General features: G+C 39.9%; 1 protein-coding gene across 1 annotated transcript in view; it reads right to left on the minus strand.

Annotated features, from left to right (window-relative positions):
• The window catches only part of LOC116216887 (uncharacterized), a 56,059-nt gene that overhangs the window by 21,993 nt on the left and 8,884 nt on the right, over positions 1–25,182 (minus strand). The window contains exons 3-11 of the mRNA XM_085229761.1: positions 24,046–24,173; positions 22,236–22,302; positions 11,702–11,770; positions 11,204–11,279; positions 10,339–10,461; positions 7,882–8,266; positions 7,476–7,570; positions 6,600–6,644; positions 5,748–5,908 (exon numbers count right to left, since the gene is read on the minus strand). Of these exons, the coding sequence (XP_085085887.1) occupies positions 5,820–5,908; positions 6,600–6,644; positions 7,476–7,570; positions 7,882–8,266; positions 10,339–10,461; positions 11,204–11,219 (753 nt within the window). The 5' untranslated portion in view covers positions 11,220–11,279; positions 11,702–11,770; positions 22,236–22,302; positions 24,046–24,173 and the 3' untranslated portion in view covers positions 5,748–5,819. The remainder of the gene's footprint in view (positions 1–5,747; positions 5,909–6,599; positions 6,645–7,475; positions 7,571–7,881; positions 8,267–10,338; positions 10,462–11,203; positions 11,280–11,701; positions 11,771–22,235; positions 22,303–24,045; positions 24,174–25,182) is intronic.

Raw genomic sequence — 25,182 nt, forward strand, 5'->3', positions numbered from 1 at the left:
CCAAAAAGAGAACTTTTTTTTTTTTCTAGACAGCATTCCACCCGAGGATCTAAGCAGTCATCAACTTATACTGTTAACAAATCTGGGCAGACTTACAGACAGCCTTAGAAGAAATAAATCTACAGGGGGAGTCCATGACAGAGCCAAAAAGAAAAAGCAGGCTTCTTGAATCTAAAAATACTCAAATAACCTTCTTGGATTAAAAGTCCTATTCTAAAATGGGATAATGCTTATCATGTTAGTGTCTGGCCACACCACCAGACAAAGAAATGCAAGTCAAATGTTTTTCCCCATTCTTCCACTCTAACTGTATGCACATTGGCACAGTGGATTTTAGAACTCATAAGGTGTGGCAGGACCTGGCTGGAATCCCCTTCCTTGGTTTAGAGCAGAAAATTGCATTCAAGTCTCCCATCTCCCAGAAGCATGAGCCTGGGCTATCTGAGGACACCTCTTGAAGCTGTTCCACCAAGTCTAATCAAGTATTCATTGCTGCGTACATATGAAATTGATTCTTTCTATTCCAGGGAACTCTTATTCCTCTATTGGGTCACATTATTGAGCAGTCTGCATGCTGTAGGTAAGGCAGATGGAGAATTGTCTGGTTTGTGAACCTGCTAAGCCACATGGGATCAGCAGCTCAGCACTGGGAATTCACTTTTAGACACTGAAATCTGAGGTATCTACATTTTTCTGGGGGCCTAGATGTAATTAGAATCAGATAACAGTTAGTAGCAAGAAGAAATAATTTGGAGGCAGTGTTATTCTAGAAAGTTTTTTTACTTTGTCACACTACACTGTTCTTTGGGATTTTTCGGATTTTTTTTTTTTTTTTTTTTAAATAAAATATCTGGGAATTTCTTCTTTGACAATACAATACTGTTTATGATATCAAACAGGAAATTAAGTCTTCCAGCTAAGGTGAAATCCAAGAATTTTTCCTGTTGAACAAGGAACTCTAGTGCGAGTTCCTATTTAGAAAAAAAAAGCTGGAAATTCCAGCCTCCTTAAAATAAACACAGAGAACCCTGCCTTAAAAGCTGCTGGTTAATTTCTCAAAATCAAAAGACTTTGAAAGGTCACTTATTCTAGTCCCATGCCTCAAAGCAAGATTAACTAAAATGTTTTTGCCTTATCTCCAGAGATGGAGACTTGAAATCTCTCCAGGAAATTCACACTGATGTTTCACAATCTCCACTGTTAAGAAGTCTGTCTTAATGTCAAGGAATCCTTGGTGCAGTTGCAGTTGTCTACACCTTGCCATATCTACTATGATATGGAGAAGAGATTGCTCCTTTTTACAATAGCCTTATACATAGAGAAGACGACTTATGTCAATCATCACGTTAGGAAAGGCAATAAGCACAAAACTGAAACACAAGCAGCTTTGATTGAACAGGAGAAAGAACTTCTTTTCTGTTAGGGAGACTGGAATGAGTTGCCCAGAGAGGCTGGAGTCTCCTCTCCTGGAGATATTCAACACCTACCTAGGACTGTGTCCAGACAATGTGCTGAAGAGAATTTTGCTAGAGCAGCGAGGCTTTACGAGATGATCTCCAGACATCCCTTCCTACCTCAACCATTCTGTGATTCTCTTATTCTGTGAAGACAAGTAAGGCCAATTGAACAAGCAATTCTTATGTTCACAGCATTTTTGCAAGTAATTTAGGAAAAAGAAAAGATATAGCATGGCTATATCAATTGTCTACTTTTGCTAACAATCAAGAGTTATTGCAATACTATGTTTTAACTCCATACTGTAATTTGCAAAAATGCTGGTATATTATTTATGTCTGTCCTTGCTCTCTTCAGCATTTTAAACACTCGAGTCAGTCAGTCATTTAAAATATAGCTACAATTCTGCAGAGGTATTATTACCATCTCAACAAAGGAAGCACTAACTGCACAAATTCTGTTTAAGTTCCAAAAATAGATGCCAGAAAAATAATAAATTGGTTGAAATGAATTTCCTTAGTCCCTCACAAGGCATCTTTCACAAGTATTTTATAAATGGCAAAATCTGCTGTCATAACTAGGTCTTAGCCTATTCCAGCACATTTTTATATATTCTCTAAATACTGATGCATGAGAATCCCCATGGAATTGGTCTCTGTATGAAATTGTTGGGAATTACAGTGCCTGGGATTTGAATTTCCAGGAGAAATGTTGCATTCATCAGGATAAACTTTGTGTTCCCCTAGATAAATTATTTAGATAAATAATCTAAAAGGGTTCTATGCATCTGTTTCCTTTATTCTGCTGTCATGCTATGGTTCTGCTGAAGAGTACTCTCTTTCCTGCCTCATCCTTCTTGAAGTAATGCCACAAATATTCAGTTGGAACTGAAATGTGTTTCTCAACTTTTACTGAATCATTAAATCACTGGAGTTCTGTTATATATTACAAGAATAAGGTATTATTAACACACTGCACTAACCAGAGTCCTTTGATCCCTGCCATGACACCTTTGCCACTTCATCCATTTTCTCAGTATTTTCTTAGAAGATGCAGCAAGAGTATCACCAGAAGAACTGATGTAGCTTTGACTTTTCTAAAATAAGTTATTTCCTAGAATTAGTCTATAAAATTTCATTTCAGTATAAGCCTTATGCTTCTTGTGACTGCAGCTCTTTGTGAACCATTTTAATGAATTTCTGAATCATTAATCAGCTCCTCCTACCTTGCTGGAACACTGCTGTTAAAAAAGGTGCTGTGTTCCTAAAGCCTAACTCCTTGCCTCAGCTGCCAGCCCCCAGTGCAGCCGGGACATCATGCCCCACAGTATGTCATTGCTCTGTTGTCAACAGCCACAAGCTGTTACTGAAGCCTTCCAGCACTCCTAGCTATTCTTCCTTCATGGAGCAGAAGCATTAAGAAGTATTGAGGTGAAGGTCAGCCTTTTTATCCAGGTAACAGTGAAAAGAGAAGAGGCAATGGCTTTAAGTTGCAGCAGAGGAGGTTCAGGTTGGATATTAGGAAAACTTTCTTCTCAGAAGGAGTGGTGATGCACTGGCACAGGCTGCCCAGGGAGGTGGTGGGAGTAACTGTCCCTGGAAGTGCTCAAGAAACGTAGAGATATGGTGCTGATGGATGTGGTTAATGGGCCTGGTAGTGATAGGTTGACAGTTGGACTACATGATCTTAGGGGTCTTTTCCAACCTTAATGATTCTGTGATTCTAAGATCAGTTGTGTCTATGGTCTACAATGGCAAGCTGTTTAGCTAATATACCTGCAGTGGAAAAGCAAGGCCCAGTCAGATCTAAGCAAGCAGCTAAGGTGAAGTGATAACACAGTACAAGTTTTATGCTTATAGAAATACCAGGACAGTAGGACAGCATAAACATTTATAACAATGCCAGGAGAAAATCCGGTCTGCTTCCTAAATGAGAGCATATGACTTCTCTCTCTGCAATAATCTAGATGAACAAAGGCTACTGGGAAACAGGAATCACATTCACAAATACCCATTCATCCTGCATGTCACCCATTTCTGGTGTGACTCATGTCCCAAGTTTGTCAGGCACAGACTACAGATTACATAATTAAGACCCTACAGGTATAATTATTTTGTGATCTGTCTCTGCCCTGAGGGGAGGCTAGCATCAGTTGTCAGATGACTCTGGTGAGCCAGTTTGTTACCAGTATAACTTCAGATTCCAAACAGCCTTTGGAGCACAAGCCCAGACAGGAATTTGATCTGACATTTGGATCTACATGACTGGAGATAATAGTTGGGAAGAAAATGTAGGGAAATGTAAGGAAGAACACAGTGCTAGAAAGTTGAAAGCAGTCACATAGCTAACACACTTCCAGGTAATGGCCCATCAGTTACAGTATTTGTCATAAGCCAAAATAAATCCTGATTCAGCAAAGCAATCCACCACTGGACTCCACTAAATCTAAAATGTCATTCCATAGGGTCTTACAGGTGTGTTGTGGTTTAGATATAAGTAGCATTTGACAACAGTTCACCTCAGCTACCCCTCCAGAAATCCACTAACCTGTCAAAGTGCTGTATTTATAGTGGCTTTTAAACATCCATGTTAGAATATGCAGAGCATTACTGCAAATGCACTGCAACTCCAGACATTGATATATCTATATTTTGACATTTACATGCTATTGCTTTATGTGACCACAGTAGTACAGATATCCAGAACACAAACACTTGTCAAAACTCACTTTCTACTTCATGATATGTTTTTCTTTTTACATTTGCCTGCCTCACTGGAGGATTAGCAGTGCTGGTGACTTAGAGACAATAGATCTCTGTCCAAGGGTTCAAAGTAACATTGTCATGGATCAGATGTAGGACGAATTAGCTTGAGACTGTTGGAAGACAGTCCTAATAATTAGGAAGAACTATAAATACATAATAGGGATCTAGCTAGAAATGTCAGCTGATTAGATACGGGATGCAAGCAGGAACCTAAATCTGAGCTGGAAAGGACCTGGCCAGAGTCCAGGCTGAGAAGGAGGCAGATACAGGACAGGGGAGTCCCAAGAGAGTCCCAGACCAACTCTGTATTTTCACAGGAACACACACTTCTATCACTTGCTGATTAGATGTGCTGCCTAAACAGAACCTAAAGAGGAGGAGCTTGTGCAGGCACTACACTCAGTCCAGCACTCCGGACTCAGCTGTGGACTTTTTCTTTATACTTTGCCTTAATACCAGAGCCAGACAATCACTATTTGACCTCCTCTGTGAAAGTCCCCTGCCATATTGGATATAAGGAAGGTTTTTACAATCTAAATCTCCCTTCTTTCAATTTGAAACCATTTTTCCCTGCCCTATCAAAATAGACTTTCTAAAGAGTCTGTTCCCTTCCTTCTTACAGCCCACCCTTTAAATACTGAAAGACTGCTCTTAGGTCCCCCTGGAGCCATCTATTCTCCAGGCTGAACAGTCCTAGCTCTCTCAGCCTGTCCACACAGGGGAGATGTTCCATCTCATAGATCACTTTCGTGGACATCCTCTGGATATGCTCTAGCAAATTCATGTCTCTCCTGTACTGAGGACTCCATATCTGGATGCAGTAATCCAGGTGAGGTCTCACCAGTGCAGAGCAGATGGGCAGGATCACCTCCCTCACCCTGCTGACCACCCTTCTTTTGATGCGGCCCAGGATACAGATAGCTTTCCAGGCTGAGGGCACATTGCTGGCTTACGTCCAACTTACCAGTACCCCAAGTCCTTTTGTCAAGGCTGCGATAAATCCTTTCATTCTCCAGCTTGTACTGACAGTGGGAGTTGCCATAACCCAGGTGCAAGACCTTGCACTTGGATTTGTTGGACCTTATGAAGGTCTCTCTGAATGGCATCCCATCTCCCAGGCATGCTGCCTGCACCACACAGCTTGGTGTCATCTGCAATCTGCTCAAGGTGCACTCGATGCCACTATCACTGTAACTGATGAAGATGTTAAAGAGCACCAGTCCCAGTACTGACCTCTGGGAGACACTACTTGTCACTGATCCCCATCCAATATTGAACCATTGATCACCAGCCTCTGGGTATGATCTCACAACCAGTTCCTTGTCCATTGAACATTCCACCCATCAAACCCACATCTTTCCAATTTGGAGAGAAGGATGTTGTAGGAGACTATGTCAAAAGCCTTAGCATCCCAGCATTAGGGTGCTTTCAGTTAAGTCACAGATTTAGGATCTTGAGGCCTTGTTTGTAAGTGCACTGGATGAGTACCAACCAAGAGCACCCTGTGACTGCACTAACTGCAGGTACCTTCAAGCTTACTCTGTCATAAGTTGGACATAAGAGACAAGCAGATCATCTGGAGAGAGCAGCAGGTCCGGATCAGACCCTGGCAGCTCTGAGATGTGGCAGCAGACTCCAGGTATTGCAAGAGGCAGCATACTGGTATCTGATCCAGGGGAATGTGGAGGCTGTATGAGAAGAAAAGTAGATGAAATATTTTTTAAAAAAGTAAAAAGAAAAAAAAGAAAAAAAAAAGACAACTGCAAATGAAAGAAAGAAGAAACAAAACAGATCTTAGGGTGTCTGTAGTGCTTGATTGCTATATTTCTGCCTTTGTTGTACCAATGCCAGGATAGAATATTTCCCAAACATCTGCTGTAAGTAATGCAGCTAACCACAGCTAATTGTACACATCTAGCCATAGTCAAAGTGCTTCCTTGTTTACAACAAACACTAAATAATACTTCAACTTATTACAAGGAATAGTCCCTTGGAAATTTTTTAGATCAAATTTTCCCCGTGTTTAGACGTCTGGCCTAACTCACTTCTATAGTATTATTTTTAATTTTTACCAATGTAAGTTACAGTAGAATCCTAACAGGACAATGTCTACTTGCCAAAGGACTCAGACCAGATCTCCAAGACAGCTGGTAGCAGTTGGCTGCCAGGAGCGTTATGCAACGGCTGCAGAAATTTCAGTTCCATTTGTGCATGGAAAGAATAAAAATACAGATCTGAAGACATCTCAGGTTTTGAGATGTGCGGGAAAAAGCCAAAACCAAAGGCTATAATGTGTTGCATCATGGTAAATGATCACAGGAACAGAACTTCCTATTGCCTAATATAGAAGGAGAAAGGAAGAAGAAAGACAATACATACAAGTCTGATGTCTAATGGGATGTTGGCCAAAAATAATTATAGGACCTAAACATCAAAAGAAATATATGTTTGAGTTTTGCTTTTATTAATTGAGCTAACTTCAATCCATTTTCCCATATTTTTAAATTTTCAATAAGTAGAACTGCAAATGAAGAGATTTTACTGACTTCCAGAAAGCTAGACTGTTCAAACAGCCGTAGCCATAGCATTTAAAGCAGAAGATAAAACTTTCACACAATAAATGACACGACAATGGCCCCATATAGGCCACAACTGCAAAAACTTGGTTTTCCTCCTCCTTCACTGTTAAATGATGGTGTCAAAAATAATAGCAAAACTGCATGGACAGTCATGTATCTTTCTCCTTCACCTTCCTATTCCCAACTCTCAGGCTGTTTTATTGGGATGTACTTAACTTTCTGCCATGAACGCTGGCATCCCCAGTGCTGAGGACAGAAATACAGCAGAATATCTGAGCTCTTTTTTGTTGATATACTATAGAAGTCAACAATTCAATTGCTCTTTAAAGGCCACCATATGCCAGCCCTGTGCTTTTTCCCTAAAGTGCAGCTGATCAGTGTCCAGCTCCTCTGCCTGTCCTCCACTGGGGCAGGAGATCAGTGGCTATGCATCGTCGCACAGCAAAGCTCAGCCTATTCCCTTACCCCTCTCCAGTAAGCCCTACATGCAGATCACTCCCTGTGTGCTCAGGAAGGACGCCATCAGGGACGAGTCTGTCACCAACAGGACAATTGCTACAAGCTACTCCCAGCTATGTTCTTCCTCTATAGTAATTTGAGAGCTCTCAGGGACTGAATCCAATAATTGTTCTGGCAACAGAAAAACCTTGGCACAGAGCTTCTCAGCCCCTCCTACCTGTTATGTATGCATCTTCTTGCTTGGAAATCACCAGCATGTGCAGCTCAGGATGATAGGCAAGATGGTTCTCAGTTTTATTTGTTGAGATATACCTGGAGCAAACAGGAAGAAGAATGTTGAAATGCTTTGCCTGATCTTGAGGGCATCTGCTTCTCACCTGGTGGTGGTGTATCCTTGCCAAGGATCTTGTTCTGAACAGAAATTTTCCACTGATCCTGCAAGGCAGTTTTGGAAGGAAGAGGAATTTTCTTAGCCTTCCCTCAAAGATCTTCATTTTCTCTCATCTATCATAAAATGTACTTCTATGAAGTACAGAAGCCCAAGTTTCCGTTCTAGTCAGAAGTAGGGGTCAAAAGTCCTGCCTTTCATCCTTACCAAGGGAAAAAGTTTAAGTTTCAGGCACCTTTGCAGAGCATTTCTGAAAGTTTGCTTCTGGAGACAGCTTAGTGTGCTTCTTCGCTCTTTTCCCCAAGGGACTCTCTCTGTGCCTGGCAAATTCACCATGGCATATATCACCAATACATCTCGCAACAACAACTTCACAAAAGGAGCTGATTCCCAGAACTGCTGTCCAGAGGGAGTTTGCCAGAGAAGAAACAATAGGCCATTTCCAGTATCATAACTCTCTTGTTTCCTGCCTTCTCTGTAAAGCAGAAGTTTAAGTCTTAAGAAGTTTGTACTTTGTAGAAGCAACCAGGCTAGCACCAAGGAGATGAAAGAAGAGACAGGATATGTCTGCAGAGCCATTGATGTCATCAGCTGAGGTACGGGCAGAGTAAGAAAGCACTCTGGAAATAGACATGAGGAGAAAATATGACGAGTAAACAGAAAAAAAGAGGAGCTGAATGATTATGTCATGTTTCTCAGGCAGTAGATAATACAGTTGCTTTGCAAATAGCTAGACCACTGTAACAGCAAGCACTCCTATCCTGATAAAAAGCTTCAGATGTCTTGCCAGCAAGACAGAAAATGTTCACCCATTATGCAGTAGCACTAGCCATTTTTACCCTCCTTTCATTATTTCTTGTCAGGAGAATACAGGAATCTCCACTCAAGCTCCTCCACTACTCAATACAGCAGCATCTCTTCTGCTCCCTTACAACAATGCATGAAGGTTCTTTCCCCTCTGCCCCTTAAAAACCAAACATCTGGTCAGTCTAACCAGAGCTAGCTAAGTCCCTCCATCTTCCCACTTCACTACTTCTCAATTCCTCTTTGGAGCATTTCCACTCTGCTGTGGTACAAGCACTCCCACCTCCAAATATTACACTCATTGTGGCTGAAAAAGAGAGAAATAAGATGTTGTGAACAGAATCAACCTGCTGAAGGTCTCAGATGCTGCCTCTTCCTCTGAGCTTGGTATGACGTACTAGCCACAGTTTCCATGTGTGTTTACATGGAAGTGGTTTGCTTTTCTTTGGCTGCCTGCTTGAGATTTGCTTTCTCTGTTTGTTTGCTTCCTTCCCTCAGTTCTCATCGTAAGCAAAAGTTTATTTGCAGTGGTATGCAGATCTCTCTTTGACCACTATAAAACCATGCACAGGCTGCATTTTCTTTCTTTGTCTGAGCTGTCTTAAAGCTAGGTGCAAAGACAAACATCAGTGCACTGCCCAAGTGCCTTTTCAACATGACAGAAAGCTTTTTCTTTCTTTCACTTTTTTTTTTCTTTCTATCTCCTCTCTCTTGCACTCTCTCTTTTTTTCACTGACTTAGCATAAGGCTATTCAAAATCAGCAAACAGCTGTTTTATTCCCTCCTACCACATGCTAAGCAAGACATTGTCTCTCATCTTCTTCCAGGACATGCCACTGCCCTGCCCATGGAGCTGTAGGAGCGTATGACACAGCAAGCCCTGCATAAGGCTGCTCCCTATCAAGGCAGAGGGCACCCTGGCACCCACACACTTCTCAGAGCTGCTAGCTAAAACTCACACCACAGGCACAGTTTCTGCTGAGCCCCTCTGACTTTCCTTGCACTTCAAGCTCGAGTTGGCCTCCTACGTGGAATTAGGGTAGAAGCAGCTACGTGCTTCAAAACCCTACTTTTCCCTTCCTGGATTCCAGTGAGGCAGTGGACCTGTGTCTGCATAAGTAAAATGCGAAAAAATAAATCTATTTAAACATCACTGAAAAAAAGAATCATATTTTGTAATGACAAAGGTAAACTCTAGTGTCATGATGTTATTTCCACTCAGTAAAGTCACTAAAACTAGAAAAAAAACAACACTAAATTCCCTTCTAGTTAAATGAGAGAAACTCTACTGAATTCAATACTTCTGCACTGATGCATGAGAAAACTTGATGCCCATGTTGTTTAAACCTTTAGGCTGGCACCTATGTAAATTATCAGAACTTGAATGCAAAGTCCAACCATTACTGAGAAGGTCTGAGCTCTAAGCACCACATGGAGCAAAACAGATCAAATCCAATCGCCCCTGCAAAAACTGCAGTCCTGGGGGCTTGACCTTCACATTTTAGAAATGTTTTCATAACTTAGAGACTCCTGTAAGAATAACTTTTTGGTTGCATATTGACGTCATGACTTTTTTTTTTTTAATTAATGCAGCAAGTCATCTTCTGTGCTATTTTTTTCAAACTCCTGCAGAATCAGAACAGTGATGAAAAAAAAATAATAATAAAGGAAAAAATAAAAAATAAATTAAATACAATCCTTGTTACAAAGTTAGTACTATCTGAAATTCTGCATCTACTTACTGTTAATAAGGAAGCTATTAGAACATTTGGTCAAAGGTCAGGAAACAGCAGGGGCTAGTTTGGAAGTTTGCTGTAACGAATTAATAGATACAAATGGAAATGTGATTGGAAAACATTTTTTCTATGTCAAACAAAATTCACCTTACCAGGAAACCTCAGAAGAAGCAGAAGTATTCTATGCCTTGGAACAAATAGCCCAGCAAGTCCGATCTTGTACGCACTGAATTCAGTGGGAGCTATTCCAGTAGGTTCTCTGGAAATCTTAACCACTCAAATGAAATATGAGCAAAAATAAGACCTTTTTGTATCAATGTTTTAACAGAATACTTGACATTTTATTGATTTACACAAGATACTCAAAGGCCTGTGGAAGAGAAATCTCCCCTATCCTACCGAAAGGCAACAAATTCTCTGCTTTGCATCAGTGAGGATTTCACCAGTGCTGGCACTTTGGAGTGCAGCCATAGGGTAGGGAGGTACATTTGCACAGCAAACAAAGCAGTAAAATGCCTGGGTTTTGTTCTGAACCATGAAACAGTCATGACTTACATAAACTCCCAATTCCATGCAATTAGGCTCAAGTTTCCTCCAACTCCCAGAATACAAATGGCAGTCACAAAGCCTTCCTTACTGCATACCTGAGAGTCATAGCCCAGAACGTCACCTTCAGACCTCCCTGCAGCTATTGTGCAGCCAGGATCCTTAAAGAGCCTGCAGTATCAGCACAGGTAACAGGGTGCCAGCAGTTGGCAGGCAATTTGACTTTTAATTTGCATACTTTTTTTTGAAATTCTGTCTCAGCAAGCCAATCTGGACATACCATTCAAATTTTAAAGAGTTACAAGCATTTTTCTTTACAGATGCCCTTAGAATTTAGCTGGCAATAATGTCAATAACGTTATGTAAAGATGCTACGCCTGCCTATTTGCCAACAGAAAATTAATTGAGCATGAACTACTATGTAGACACCAAATGGTGAAACTTTTCTTCAGTCTCTGTTCTTCTACTCACTTTCCAAAGAGATCATGCTTGTGGTCTTGGCAGTTGCTTTCCGTTCTATTCCTGAACAAAGATCTCTATGGATTTGCTGTGGGCATAAACACGTATTTGTAAGAGTGGCAGCTGTAGATTCTGTGGCAGAGGAGCAAGAAGATATTAAGAAAAGCTAATAAGAAAGTCATGGAATAATTTCTGCACATTCCATTGTGTTTTCAGTTATTGCTATCAGAAAACATTTGATCAGTGGTTCATTTATATTAATCTATCATACACACACACACAATAACAATAAGCAACACAGAAGATTGAAACCAGTAATGAATAGAAGTCAGCAGACCACTGCAAATTCGGAGTTGTCCCCAGGGCTAGGCTAGTTGTATAAAAGGATGAAATTCAAATTATTCTACTCTATGCAAATAAAATCCAGCAAAATACCAGAAATAGACTCCTTATAGTCAAAGGAAAACATAATGAGACAAGAAAATAGGCTTTCAGAATGACCATGCTTACATTCCTCGTGAAGAAATGGATTCTGTGGGATGAAGAAATTCTGTGGAGTGACCTTTGGCCTCTTCAATCCTGGAAAGAGATATACAGACATGCCAGCAGACTCCTCCAACACCAACATCCCCAACTCTCCACAGCACCAAAGTTTTAAGGGCCCCTGCTCTCCTGCAGATGAGAGCTCCTCAGCTCCCCAGAAACAGCAAGGCAGAATGCACAGTACTGCCTGCATAGCTGGAACAGTCTCTCCTGGAGTCACTGCTGTGACCCACACAGGTTTACAGCAAGAACTGCTTAGTCCTTACCACAGTTAACCAGCTCACAAAGACTGATATCTATTTTGGTGGGAAAGTTGTCCAAAGCAGGCGTTGAGAGCACTAAAGAATTCCCCTGCATCACTTCCTCCGCTCCACTCCATCCTCCACTTCCTCTGCTCTACTGCAAGGCAGTAAAACTGCAATCCACTAGCAATTAATGCAGACTTACATGATTACTCTGCCTCCTGTATAGCACTCTGTCTGTCTTTGACATTGTTGCTTCTCCACTGAACAACTTAAAGATCTGACAGTAGGATTCCAGCCAAAGCACATTCTCCCAATGGCACAAAACCAGACAATAAAAAGGGAGATTTTATAACAAAGAAAGAGTTACGGTGCAAGTTTACTTATATTTGACATCAGGGAGTCCAGATATGAGCTACGACCACAGAAGACTGGCATCCCATTAACTCTTCTGCTTGCACAATGCTGGCAGCTGTGCCTTCGGAAGTGTTCAGTCCTTTGGTTATTTGTCTGGGGAAAGTGGGTATGACATCATTACAGGAAGTCCAAATAAGCTGATAACCTCACTGTGTTTTCACACCTGGGGAAACTTGCTGTCTTTTAAGAATGCCAGGCCACCATCAGATTTGCTTGGAACTGGCCAAAGGGTGAGTGGGAAGTTGCCGGGAAAATGTTGACGCTGTATAACAGATGACTGTATTAGTCACTAACATTATTCTGTTTAGACAGAGATTACCAAAATATAACAGCAGTAATTTGTTAAATTAAAGTTAGTGCTGGAATTGTTTAATGAGGAACCAGCTTCTATAAACACAGATTCCTCAGGATCCGTATATAATTTGTATATAATTTGTCAGGGCAGTACAAGCTTCTTACAGATGGCTGTTCAAAATGCAACAATTTAAGCATTACAGCATTAGGGAAAAGTCACACACTGTACAAGAAAGCTTGAATTACTCTCTACAGAAAACTTATTTCATTTGTCAAGTTCCCATCTTCTTCTGCCTTTTCTGTCCTGGCATTCAGTAACTAATCAAACCTACATTCAGCTCTCTGTGCCTCAAAGGAAGTCAATGTGAAGGAGAAAAGATACTATAATGATTCAGCAAAACCAGAAGCAGTATGATTATCCATCACTACCTTGTGGTTTTTCCAGCATCTGTAGGAAAATCCATACTGTAACTTAATACAAATCTCTGGTGGCAACAGTGCCTTCAAGTAGTCCTGCTGAGGCTGCCAGTCACAGACTCCTTCTCCTGGCAAGCTGCCCCAGGCCACCATGGCAGACCACACCAAGCCATAGCATTGCAGCAAAGTCAAAGCTTTATAGACTGCAGCCTCCATTCCCCCGCACCACTCAGAGAGAGGAGATAAGACAGGGTTGGATAAAGTGACAGTACTTGTAGTTTTCTTTTAGTTCTCACTGTTCTAGTTTGTAAGCAGTACTCAATAAATTACATTCATCTCTCTACATTAAGTCTGTTTTGCCCATGACAGTAATTGGTGAGCAACATCCCTGTCCTTACCTCAACTCGTGAGCCTTTTTCATCATATTTTTTCTCCCAGTTCTTTTGAGGAAGGGGAACGAGAAAGCAGCATGGTGGAACTGAGCTGTCAGAGTGACACCACTCAGCTGTGGGCCTTTGTGTAGCCAGGTTGAGCACGTCACAGGCAGATCAGACAGCAGTATTGCAGCAGCAATACTGCAGAAGTTGCCCAAGCAGATAGCCACAGCTCTTTGAGCGAATCGATAAAACACAGAGCCGACTGGGAGAAGATAACAGGTTTTATTTTCTCACTTCAGGAATACAGCCAAAGCTAGGTGACCACTGGTGGATGATCTACAGCTACAGAGAACAGTCTGGAAGCCACCCTCTCAGACTACGAAGATGAATCATTCCGTGGCTATCATGAATCAGGACCCTGTGACAAGTGCCCTGAGCTCTTGCAAATACACATCAAAAGGGAGCAGCATGAGGTGAGACAATATTGAAGGCTATGTGAGATGTAGCACCATAACAAGATCCCTGGAGCAGTCATCTTCACCTCTCCAATACCTTTACTTATCTCTGCTTCATGGATCCAACCATTCCAGCCCATGTTCTGCACAACATATTCCATGATCTTGTGAACCATCAGCAGGCTGCAAGACTTATTTTGTATCTGAGTATCATCAAGACTCCATCTGGAATTTAATCCAGCATGGTATCTCTGCAATACCTGAATACCACATGCAGCCTAACACCAAATAAAGTCAATGGTAAGCAACATTTTTTTTTTCTACAGAGGCTGTCAGAAGCTTAGCAATGACAAAGATCCACACTGTGGTTTTGTGGCAGCATTCACCAATATTTTTTGGGAGGAGAGTAAAGATGAACATTACTTTCACAATGACAAAATGAGAATAATTACTGGTTCTAACATTGCTTACAAAAGCTTTTTCCTGAGACAATAATTGATCTGAGAAACAGAAGCTGAACCACCAAGAAAACTGACCCAAAATCCCCACAAGGGAACAGACTATACATCAGACAATCTATGACAAAACACATCCATAATTCAAGCCAGCACAAAACTACCATTATCATATGATTTTAATAAATGGGCCAAGGGAAAATAGATCCGCCTATAACCACACCTTACAGCATCCCAGAATTTTTCAGCTGGCATATCCATTGTGCAGGTTTGTTACAACTGTTTGTCAGACCATGGCCTCATCGTTCTCTGGACTTCTACATTCTGCGCAGATCCACATCTTTTAGCTCTCCTTTTTCAGCTTAGGAAACATAAACAACCATTCAGTGAGCATCCATGTTCTACTTCTCTTCCTGGGGAGTGAGTTGCAGATCAGATCTTACTAATTCAACCATTAACAGGCAAGAATTCCTAAAGATGTTGCCTGGGTTTGTGAGTTTGCCAGGAACACTACCACAGTCACTAAAACACTCTTTGTCCTACAAGACACCTCTGTTCTCCACACACACCTCTCAGAGCTGTGGAGCCTCATAACAGGGATTTCCTGCTGATGTCCTCTCTTGGTCAAGCAGAAGTGCTTGTAAAGAACTTTTAGTGTTTTGATCCTGTGACACACAACAAAGCAGATGGATGACTGAACTTATGGTATTTTATTTAATTAGCAGGTTGGTATATCTCATAAGGTTGTAGTGGGGCATTAGCACAGCACTTTATCCATCATCATCTGCCATAGTCTCTTCCATTGTTCAAGGCAAAGATTTAGGTGTCTAAGTTCCTCTGTACCTTACTTTACTTTTGGAGACAGACTAAACTTATTGAGAGAAAGACTATAAAGCCACCTCACAGAGGAAGAAAAAGACTGTGAGAACAGAAAGACAGCATAATTGCGCTTATTTGAAAAACAAAAGCTAACAACATGATGTGAAGAAAAGGAATTAAAGAAATACTGGTATTATTAAGTCAAGAATTTCAAAGTCAAACAATTATGCCTGTCCAGCCCATATGGGCCAGCAGGAATGGGAATGGCCCTGTGACTTTTGCTGACCCAGTGCAGAGCTGCACACCAGTGAGTCTTCCAGACACCCCAGGCCACCAGTTACCCACCTGTCTGCTTACCATGGGTACACCTCTTTCAAACACCTGTTTGGACAGCCTAGCAGGATGCGCTATAGAGAAAGCGAGTACTTGTTCTGACAAGGAAGCATCCCAGCCCATTGAGTCCCTAAATACTTTGGTGAAGGATGTCTCGCTCTTGGATGAATCTTAAGCCTTACCTCAAAACAGCACTGAAATTAAATCAGACAAAACGTAAACAAAATTAGATTTGTTCATAACATCCAAGACAGTCAGAATTTTCTAGTCTTCACAGAAATTTCACAAAATCCTTGTTCTGGTATTCAGATGCTTATTTTTAAATGAGATTTAAGTCTATTGCCCTTAACCGGTACTGGAAGTGAGTGGCCAATTCAGGACAATCGTTAGTTTGAGATGACTGTTCCCCTAGAATTTTTAAAATGTGCTTTACCACATTCTGCGTGTATTTTGCAAATCATCTCCACAGCATATTTTTCACAGACAAGTGGGAAACACCCCCAGTCTCTCTGAGGACACATTGAGACATTTTTCAGAAACATGAGGGTTAAAATAATAAAAAAGAAAGGCACATTTTCTCCTCTTCTCGCCAACCACAAACTTGAAGCTGCTTCATGTCACTCCTGTGTCTTTTTCCCTTGCCATCTGGTCTGGCTCTTAACTCCTCAACATTCAAATCAAGTGGCTTCTTCCTCCTGTAGCTGAGACAAGCTGGGGACCAGGGACCCGGGAGCCTTTGCCCTTATGAGTCAGAAAGGACCAAGACTACTCAATGTCAAGAGAGCTTCAGGAAATTTTGACATTCTATTTTAAGACGACAGTTCTGAATTACTTGTAAGTGGCTCAAATGTAGGACATTTTTAATTAGAAAAGCAGTATGTTTGTTACAGACTCAGAGGCCACCCGCTGCTGGCTTCTTAGGCCCCTGTCTGACATGCAGGGGCAAGAGACTGTCTGAAAGAAATTAACATCAGAATATTTTTAGCACTGCAAACAAACTCATTTATGTTAATTTATTTCTTTCATTTATCTATTCTGGGACTTAATCCACTGTTCTGGTTTGTTTTTTCTTACTATTCTGTTTTATCCTCCTAACCTTAAGGAACAATTGACTTTTAAGTATTTGGAGCAGATACTGTGTGATGCCTTTCATGAGGGACTGGCTCAGGATTTTTACTTTTAAGGTTTACACTACAAGCAAAGCAGTCTATTTTGTAGCATTGCATACTTTGGCAGGAGATCTTGTGTTCCTTGTAAAGCTGTGTGCAAAGTGTACGGGATCTTGGATGTCTTTTCTGGCCAAGCTCTTCATGCTCTTAGTTAATAGTGTGTCGTATGCATTTGCAGAGATATGTGCATAGACTATATATATATATCCTTGCTGAAGTACAATTGCTTTCAGCGTATGGTCTCGGAGAACAGCAGTTAAAATTTGGCCTCAGTGCACACAACTATGACAGTAAATGGTCAACTACACAGTCCTTTTAGATATCAGAGTGTACAACTCCTAATAATGCCCTCAAAACCAAAACAAAGATCTGAAGATATTTCCAGCTCTCAGCAGAGTCAGTTTACAGTATTTAACTACGAAGAAAATCAGACAGACTGCACTTGACACTGCTGGGAACTGACAGATGTTTTTGAGAAAAAAAATGAAAAAGGTCACTTTAAAAAAATCAGCTAAAAGATTCCCAGTTGTTTACTACATTGTTAATAAAATGAAGTTTCAAGAACACTCACAAAGGAGAACTGGGAATTACCCAACATTTTCAAAATTATCATCCACCTGTGTTCCTGTTCATACTTATAATCAAATCCACTTTATGTAACAGAAGGAAGAGAGTTATAGTCTGCAATATTAGCCAATGGCTTATTTCTAGCAATTGAGTAAAACATTAGAAATGAAGAGAAATAGCACAAGAAACCGTCTGGAAGATCCAGCCTGTAGAGCGGGTAACTTAAATTCACAAAGGTATGCTGCTTCAACTTTTCTATTTAGTATGAGATCTGTTTGACTAAATCACCATAGCTTCCCTCATCAGAAATCTAACTACTAAATTTTCTAGTTTATTAGTAATTCTGTTCATAGTTCACATGCACCTCTTACCTAAAGTCACAGAATGCACAGATCACCAGGAAATGAACTGAAAGCTCTGAAGAGATCAAAGAAGGGGGCTAAATGCAAACACAGGGTAACTGTGGAGGTTGACAGCAAGCTGCTAATGGGGCAGAAAGATGCTCCACACAATACACAGCAGATCTGTACTATCACCCACTAAACCAGCCTGGTTTTCTTCCCAGAACTGTACAGAATTAAGTAAGAGGAGAGCCAAAATGATATCTAAACACTTCCTCTTTGAGGACAAAACCATGTATCCATACAGATATTAGTGCCTGTCTCTTTAGACTGCTCTTTCTGTTGATGAGGATGACTGAAAAACCTCCTGAGAATTATCTTTTAACCTTTCACGATCTTTAACCTCATTCATTTCCCTAACGTGGCCAAATCTTCCTTTATTTTACTTGAAACTTACTATCTCTATCCTACTCACAGTAGATAAAGGAGGGGGGGAAATGTGGTTTCCTCTATATTTGAAGCAGCCCTTTAGGCATTTGAATACCAGTATGCCTCCCTTAGTCATCTTTTTTGGTTAAGTAACTCCAAAATGTCATTTATTTCCCATCTTTTCTCATAGGTCACATATCCCAGAAGCTCTTTCATTGCTGTGCCTCTTCTCTGAATTATGTTGAAACAGCCCACATACTTCTTAAAGCCATGCTGCACCAACTAAACAGCACTGCAACTGAAAAGTGAAAAACTTTCACACACTCTTCAAGATATGCTATTTGTTTATATGAATAAGGATTTGTCACTTGCATAGCAGCAGTACTGTTGACGCATTTTTATGTTTTCACAAATTCAGTCTTTGTTCTGCCACTTAACCATTGACTCTCCAACAACACGTGACTGACTGTTCTTTGTGTTCAATTCAATTAAAATCACATCCTTTATGCATCCTGTAGTAAGCTAACATACATCACATTTCCCTGATTTACTAATCTGAACAGCATCAAAAGCCTTAGTAAAATCAAAACTTCTGAAACATACTCCTTCCTCCATACTCAGAAGGCCAATTTCACAGTCTTAGAAGTAAAATAGGCTCATGTGCTTAGAAATAGTTTCATAGCTTATTATGACTTGAAATTAATCTGAAGAGTCTTCAGTTCTTCTTTCCTACTGTCCTTCTCACTGTCATGGAAAAAAAATATAAAAGAGGGCCTGAGCAGAGGATACAAGCATGTATTCAGCTCAACTATGAACAGTTTTGCAGATGAAGTCACTGAAGTCAGCATACAAGGAAATAGCAGAAAAAAATAATTACAGAATTAAATTAGGACTGGTTTACTGCAGCAATGCAGAATCTATTGGAAGCTAACAGATTTCACAGCTAAACAGTAGATAACAAACATTCAAAAGGATAGAGTGGAAAGCCACATCAAAAGCACGTGAAAATTGTTAGGTCAATGCTAAAAAATGTTTCTAAATTGTGTTCTAGAAGTGAATTTAACAATCAGAGGACATCCTGTCATTTCCAGGAAAAGAGAAAAGCTTATTTTATCCTGCTTATTCCTGGCAAGTAAAAGTAAAATTACATGTTTTGAATTCAAAGAGTCCAAGAATTCTGTCTGGATACTAAGTGAAGAAAAAGAGCCAAGCACCCTTCTTGAATGAGAAAGTAATTGGCTCATTACTTCTGTTTAGAAAATTGGTTTTAATGGACAGATTAGGATCTCTCTCAACTACCTATAAAAGCGCTTCAGTCTCTACAGTTAAGAACATTAAAGCCAATTTTTTTCCATACAGATAACTTACGTAGCTTCCTACTACTATGACAATGAAATATTTCCATTTGCATACATTACATCCCATGAAATCATTAAAGAAGTTAACCAGTGAAAGATTACAGTTAAGCTACATTCGAATCAATCATAGAATCCCTGAAGCAGGAGGTGGTTTCTAGAGGCCCTCTGCTCCAAATCCTGCTCAGGGCAGGGATAGCTCTGGAGTCAGATCACACTGCTCAGAGCCTTGCCCAACTCTGGCTCACATTACTATTTCAGTAGTTATTTCACCATTAAACCTTTTTTCAGAGGAATGCTGTTGCAGTTTGTCAGGTTGCTTGGCTTTACCACACATAGCGGTTGTGATGAGCCCCTGGTCCTCCCACACTGGATGTCACTGTACCCCATTACTGCACCATCAGCACTCTACTTGCCACATACCTTTTATATTTTATTCAAGCAGGCACTTCTAAAAGAAACACTGCCAGCATATTTGAGAAGAATTGAAATGGTTAAGTAGCGTCTGATCAATATGAAAAGTTTCTTCTGTCCTATATTCATGCTTACAGAATGACCTACAAAAACCTTCCAAACAGTATTGGAACTAGACCTTCCACACATTTTTATGGTGTTATTCAGTAAAGAAAGAAATCTTCAGGGGACTCATATCAAAAAAGGCAGCCAGGATTTGGCATCAGCAAGCTATTTGAAAAGCTTCTCAGTTTTATTTAGAACAAGGAAGATTTGTCTGCTGAATAACTATGCTGTGCAAAGTATCCCTGGGGCAAGAATATGTTCTGGAGCACCTCGCTGTTGGAATGGAAAGTATGAATGCCTCGGAATGCTGACAACGTACACGTAGGAGTGTAAAACAATTATATTCCAACAGTTCCATAAGCCTACCTGCATTTCAATCACCCAACATTAGCTTGCAGAAACAAGTCTAACAAAGGCAGGTCTTCCGGTAGCATTCATGGCACTGCTGGAGGGATGTGTGGGTAGATAACTATTCTCATTAGCAAAATTTCTATTCACGTTATCTATTCATTCTACCTCATTCATGTATTCATTCTAGCTTCAAGAAATAGGGAACTTTCATAAACTAAGAGCAATCCTCCAACATTATTTGCCATATATTAGGGCATGTAAGGAGGTACAAGGCTCAGAGGTCTTAGATTTATTTAAATTATCTCTATGCAGGAGGACAAACCTTACATGTTAAAAAATATTGTTTTATCCACTACAGATTTACAGTAAACAATAACTCCCTCAGATAAAAAAATAGAAATAAAAATGCAGAGCTCATTTCAGTACCCAGAAATCACGATTTTAATTTAAGCTCCTTGGAGAAATATTCAAAATCAATATAACCTCATCACTGAATATCCCTGTCATTACTGAAAACAAAACAAAAAAATATATCTATACAATGCAGTGAATCATCCAGGAAGGCTTAAAAACTCAGCTTCCTCCGAAGAGTAAAATGAACGGGCCCATCCTACTTCCTACTAACTGTGGCTGCTTTTCATCCTCACTATTATCAAAAGCACAGCTAGATGGATGCACACTAGAATGACTGAACTGCATTTTCTTCCTCTTTGCCAACTTACTGTCTGACAAAGTATCCCTTCTTTCCATATTCATAACGTCATCCTAATCAACACTGCAACCATGTTAATGTATTTGCAGAGAGACATACTCTACAAAAGATTTCAGCCTTATAACTCCCTCAATAGTTTGAAAAGATTGCATGCATTTTACTTGAGAGGCAGGGAATGAAGAGAAACATAGAAACTTCGTGCCAGACATACAATGTGATACCCGGGAAGTGGTATCAGTATCTGAGAGTAGACATCAGATCCACCAATACAGAATACCCCACTGAGGAAATGATACACTGCTAGTATTTCAACTGAGGAAACATTCATTAATAAGAGCAAACACTTATCCTGACTACAAAAGAGAACTCCACTGTGTAGATTCCAGCCTCTCAGCTCTTAACAAAAAGGAAACTTTTAATAGTTTGGCAGTGGCATGATCACTGATAGAGACAATTTGATGACTCACTGCACATGTTGAGATCCCAAACAGAAGGGCACATCCCCAGAGGAAACATCTGGAACGAACAAGGGCTTTTTACCTTGTTTGGTTCTGGAAACCAAAACCTTTCAAGCCTACCTTCTTCTCATAATTAGGCAAAAGTCTTCTTAGCAGGAGACTAATTTTCCCAAAAAGTACAGCCTTAATTGTATTTGTTGAATAATAAATATACCTGTGACAGTATGTGATATGTGAGAATCTGCCAGAGATAAACTTATGCCAGGGAAATTTCTTTGTTATCAAAATTATTTAATATTAAAATCAAAGGGTACTGTCTGAGAGAATTGAAACCAAACTGATTTCATTTTCTAAAATTCAAGGCTTACTTGTCCAATTACTCTGCCTTGGCTCAAGCTTGGGAATGTTTAATAAGTGGTGGAAGAGACAACTGGAAGCATATTGAGTCTTTGAAAACTACACATGAAGCAAACACAGACAAATTTCTCAAACTTCACAGTGTTCACTTTTCAAATGAAATTTAATTCAGTGCTGTCTTGCAGTTGTCCCCAAAGTGGTCAGTAGGCTGACCACTTTGCAAGAATTTCCTCTGATAAAAATCTCATGTCATTTGCTAACGTTTCTCACAAGAACCGTAACAATTTAGTTGTCCCTGCTGACCAGGTTGCTCCAGGACACATCCATTGCTATCAGAATGGAGATGGTCAGAACATCAGGTGAACAACCTGCTACCTTTCTGTAGTGATACTCACTGATATGACCAGAAAAAACACCTTGTTCTTAACTCTCACCTTGCTTGGTAATGGCACCAGGGGTTGTCAGCAGAATACAATGAACACTTGGCATCTCTCAGACCTGCTGCAAAATGATACCAAGTCAGACCAATTACTCTTTTAAACCACCTCCCCACTCTTGAGAGTTTACCCTGTAACCTGCTTTGAGGGGGGAGTGCAGCCACTGAAAAAGAGAACTTCAAACATCATCTCTGCTGTCATACAAGGGAGAGGCATACATCCAAAGGAATAGGAGAAAGTTTAGAAAAGAAGTAACTGTTCTAATGAGTTGGAAACTATGGGTTATTAAACTGTATAAGAACAACACTTCCAAAAAAGCAGGAACTCCATGCATAGCTGGAGTTCATATGTAGAGTTAGCAAGTGCTTGGTGAAGTAGCCATGTTGTGGGGAAAATTTCATTATAGAAATATGAATCTACACTGTTTTCAATAAATTAAAATGTTTAGACATAACAGCAGTCACTGACTCATGCAATATTTGCTCAGAATATTAAGTTTATTTATAATTAATATAGTTTATAATTAAAGAAAGCTGTGCAATTTGTCAGTAAACATTGCCTTTGTAGGAAAAGGCAGTAAAGTTTGGATTTTCCTGTGTACACATAAAGGACTGTTCATTGCTTCTTTTTGTTGTTATTTTTGCCAAAACCAGCAATAACATAATCAGTCCACACTTAAAAAGCATGTATTCATCTTGCATACACTCATCATACTTTCAATGACATCTTTACTAAGGAGCAAACAAAATCCCACAGAAAATGAATTTCCAAAATGGACCTGCAGGGACTATAAGAAAATTAATACAATGTTTTGCATCACCAAATAAAATTAAGTAACACTGTAGGTGACTTTTTTAATATAACATTATAGCCTAGCGCTACAAATTTCTGAAAGTAATGTGCTCCATCAGTGTTTTGTCAATAGGACAACAAGTAGGAATAAGGATGCTGAAAAAAACAGAATAGAAACTATGAGCCTGGATTCAAAACTACTGGTCTTGGTAATATAGAATTCCCTTAAGAAACAGAATATGGAAATAGAAGTCTGAAAAGCATGCATTTTTCATAATTAGAATGTTGCTTGGTAGTCAAACAAAGATACACTGTGTTGCCCACAACTGTGAGACTCAACTGAAATAGTCTATGTGCCAAAAGCTTTAATGTTGTTAAGTAGGACAAAATGGGACATGTTTAAATTTATGAATAAATGCGTGCTACACTGATGCCTACAGTGTGCTTCAGGACTTACTTTTACCTAGTCTGCTGATCGAATCTGCAGAGTCATTATGTCCATGAGGTAATTTTAAAATAGTAATAGTGATAGGAGTAATACATTCATCCCTAGGAAATCCACTGTGATAATACTAAGGAACAGTTTACAAATCAAGGTGTTCTTTAATAAACTGTCACCTGTTCAGACAGTTATTTTGTAGTAAGTCCTCGCTCCTCAAGCAACAGGCAAAAAGTTTGCTGCCCTCAGTACATCTTGCCTTACGTTTCAAATGAATAGAGTAACAAAATACCTTTCATCATACATCTCATCAGAAGGAACAGTTTAAATAGCCTTTTAAATAGCTCCCAGAGTAGAACACTTACGACAATACAGTGTTTAAAACGTTTATTACACTTCTCTCAAAGCCAAGAATAAAAATACAAAAATAACAGGAACCAATCCATATAAGAGTGTCAAACATAACCATAGTACAAATGAACATCATCGTCCTGTCTTTTATCCCAGGCCTAGTACACCTCCAAATTTAACTCATATGGGTTACTTTAAAATATTTATGAAAAAAGACAGGCTTACCATGTTGCTGAAAGGCATTCTTCCATTGCACCTTTGGCACAAGCTGAAGGCCAGGTCCCTGCTCCCAGAAAAATCTGGTCCATTGCTGTTATGTCCAAACAAGGAAAGAGGCAGGCTGCGAGTCCCACCTGAAAGACAATAAGCACCACCTCCATTAAGAGTTCACAGTAATACTGACACACAGCTGCATAAGTGCTTTTTCATTATCTCAAGGGTAAGGGACACCAGGAAACATAACCCATACCTGGCCTTAATTAATGTTTTCAAAATACACATACCCCTCACTGTTCAAGGTTTCCTTGGAAGTACAGCTTTTCACTAAAATCTATTTAATTAAAAAAAATGACTTCCATTAAGAAAATATTCATCTATTACCAGTTGCACAAGTTTTAACATAGTCAATGCTGTAATTTTCAACTCTTTCTGGAAAGCAAGTCATACAAAACCATAATCAGAAGGACACCTCCCTGGTGGAAACATGTTCAGGCAGAGGTGATGCAGAACTCAACCGAAGGAATGAATGGGTCGGACTTCAAGCAGCACATAGTAAAGTCTTCATTCTTTTCTTCTTCTAAAAGGCATGCATTTAGTCTCTTAGATGGAAGGAAATCTGTTGCTCTTCAGCTTGTTGGCCATCTAAGAAGAGTCTGAGAATGACTTAAATTGATGGAAAGACTCAGATCTTTAACAAGAGAGGAAAGAAGCAGCCCAGCTAACACATACAGATAGCTGAGTGTTCAACATTTGGCTGAAGAGTTCTGACAATAAAAAACAATATGAAAAAAAAAAAAATGAAACATATCTGCAGGGCTTCTTCTGGTTCTGCTGTTACTGCATGTCTCTGAACACACTTTTGTGGTAACTGATTATGGAAGAGGCCTATGTAATTCAAAGACGTACTGTTAAATAAGGGATTGAAATTATCTGGGAAAAAGTGCTGTACAGAAGGATATACAGAAAGATTCTTCTGGGTTTCTCCAAATTAGAGTTAGTTTTGATATGGCCAGGAATGTGTGAGTTCAGATTCATCTGAAATTTGTCAGCTGTCCAGATGTGAAGCCTAAATCAAATCTGGAGCTGACTATCTCATTTCTTGCAAAGCTGTTTGTCTTCCAACCATTTTCTTTTCCTCTAGAC

This window comes from Meleagris gallopavo, chromosome 8, assembly GCF_905368555.1.
Source record: "Meleagris gallopavo chromosome 8, MGAL_WU_HG_1.1, whole genome shotgun sequence".
NCBI lineage: Eukaryota > Metazoa > Chordata > Aves > Galliformes > Phasianidae > Meleagris > Meleagris gallopavo.